This window comes from Octodon degus, unplaced genomic scaffold (genome assembly GCF_000260255.1).
Source record: "Octodon degus isolate 3935 unplaced genomic scaffold, OctDeg1.0 scaffold00031, whole genome shotgun sequence".
Classification (NCBI taxonomy): Eukaryota; Metazoa; Chordata; class Mammalia; order Rodentia; family Octodontidae; genus Octodon; species Octodon degus.
In genome coordinates this window covers 11,470,198-11,472,005 of record NW_004524607.1, presented here as the reverse complement: position 1 = coordinate 11,472,005, position 1,808 = coordinate 11,470,198, and the positions used below count along the sequence as shown (strand labels likewise).

The 1,808-nt window shown below is 54.9% G+C and overlaps 1 protein-coding gene across 4 annotated transcripts in view; it reads left to right on the top strand.

Annotated features, from left to right (window-relative positions):
• Positions 1–1,808, top strand: part of Adap1 (ArfGAP with dual PH domains 1) — a 38,356-nt gene that overhangs the window by 11,039 nt on the left and 25,509 nt on the right. For all 4 annotated transcript variants that reach the window (XM_023713425.1, XM_004629586.2, XM_023713427.1 and 1 more), the window contains exon 2: positions 882–1,012. In XM_023713425.1, the coding sequence (XP_023569193.1) occupies positions 882–1,012 (131 nt within the window). The remainder of the gene's footprint in view (positions 1–881; positions 1,013–1,808) is intronic.

Below are 1,808 nucleotides of genomic sequence, written 5' to 3'. Positions count from 1 at the left end.
CTCTCTTCCCCCCCCCCCTCCCCCTCCCCTCCCCTCCCCTTCCTCTCCTCATCCCCTCCCCCTCCTCATTCCCTCCCTCTCCCCCTTCTCCATCCCCTCCCCCTCTCATTCCCTCCCCTTCCTCATTCTCTCCCTCTCCTTTATCTCCTGCCCCTCCTCATTCCCTCCCCCTCTTCCATCCCCCTCCCTTTATCTCCTGATTCTTGAGCCTCCATTAGCCTCCCCCCCACAACCCCTGGCCCTTTTGATTCCTTGATACCATGGGATTTTCCAAATGGGAAGAAAACCACCAAGTCTCCCAGCAAGCGCCCACTAATGGAATTTAACAAGTGCCACATTCCACAGGGGTCACTTTGCTGAATTCGATATGAAAAATGGAAACCTGCAAACATAGATAGCACTAAGCCGGGACCCACGCATGCCATGTGGCTTGAGCCCGAGTGCTGGGGTAACAAGTGTGCCTGCCTGTTACTCCACACCCAGGTGGAGCCTTGTGAAGCATACAAGACATCTAGAAGCATATGCCTAAACACTTTGGGGTGCAAGCTTAGGTCCTGCTGCCGTCATCATCCTGGGATAGTTGCTGTGCACAGAGGTGCCCAGGGCCCTACTGGCAGCCAGGTGGAGCCTGTGCTCATAGGTTCCAGCACATGCTGTGGGTTTCTGAGGAGACTTCTGTCCACATGAGGGCAGCTGGGGTGAGCTGGTGGGTTACTACTCTACGGATGCAGAGCCGTAGGTTAGGGCCCACAGAGCCAGGGCAGCCCTGGAATCGCTCCTCCAGCCTGGCCTTGCGCAGATGGGGGTTGAGCCTCCCTGCCAGGGCTCTGGCGACCTAGGTGTCTGGCTGTGCCTCCTGACCTCTGGCCTTTCCTTTCCAGACCCTGACTGGGCATCCTACACCCTGGGAGTGTTCATCTGCCTGAGCTGCTCAGGAATCCACCGAAGCATCCCTCAGATCAGCAAGGTGAAGTCAGTCCGCCTGGACGCCTGGGATGAGGCTCAAGTGGAGGTATGGGGAAGGAGCTCAGCGGTGTGGGGGCAGGCAAGGGGTGCAGGAGGGTGCAGCCCTAGCTGGCCCTCTCCAGCTGTGGACACTTCTGTGGCTCCTGGTGCTGAAGGTTTCATTGATGAACCCTGTGGGATCCATGGGGGTAACAAGATCCAGGGCACCCCTCATCCACCTGTCTATCTCTCACTTGACCTACTGTGTGCCAGGCACAGTGGGTCCAGCCAGGCAGATGAGTCACCATCCCTCAAAAGGCTAGAGAAGGGGCCTGTGTGTGATGGAAATTTTGGCAGTGCTGTAGATGGGGGCAGAGACTTGGCCAGTGGGACTGACCCCACAGGGAGTGACAAGGGGAGATGGCCTGGGCTGGGGAGAAGGCTCCTCACACAGGCTGAGGTGACAGATCTGGTTTGCATCTTCAAAGTCCTAAGGTGGCTGGTAGCCCTCTTTCTTCTCCCCGTCCCATTCCTCTTCTCCTCTGTACTGAACATTACATAAACTGTACTTTTTTTCAACTTTATATTCCTTTGTAATTTTTCATGTATGTGTGTTGTATTTGTGCCTGAGGCATTGATGATGGAAGCTAGGACCCTCCAGCCCCATGGAGGGTTTATTTTTTAATGCAACTGTGTCATTGGTTGAATTCTTAAAAGCACTTACAGCGCACTTTATGGTTTTCAGTCTATTGACAGACTTGTTGGCCATCATAGCCGGTGTTGGCCATTTTCGTCACCTCAAGAGACTGTGAGGAAACCCGGGGAGAGAGCTCAGTAGAATAAGTGCTTGCCTGGCAAGCTCA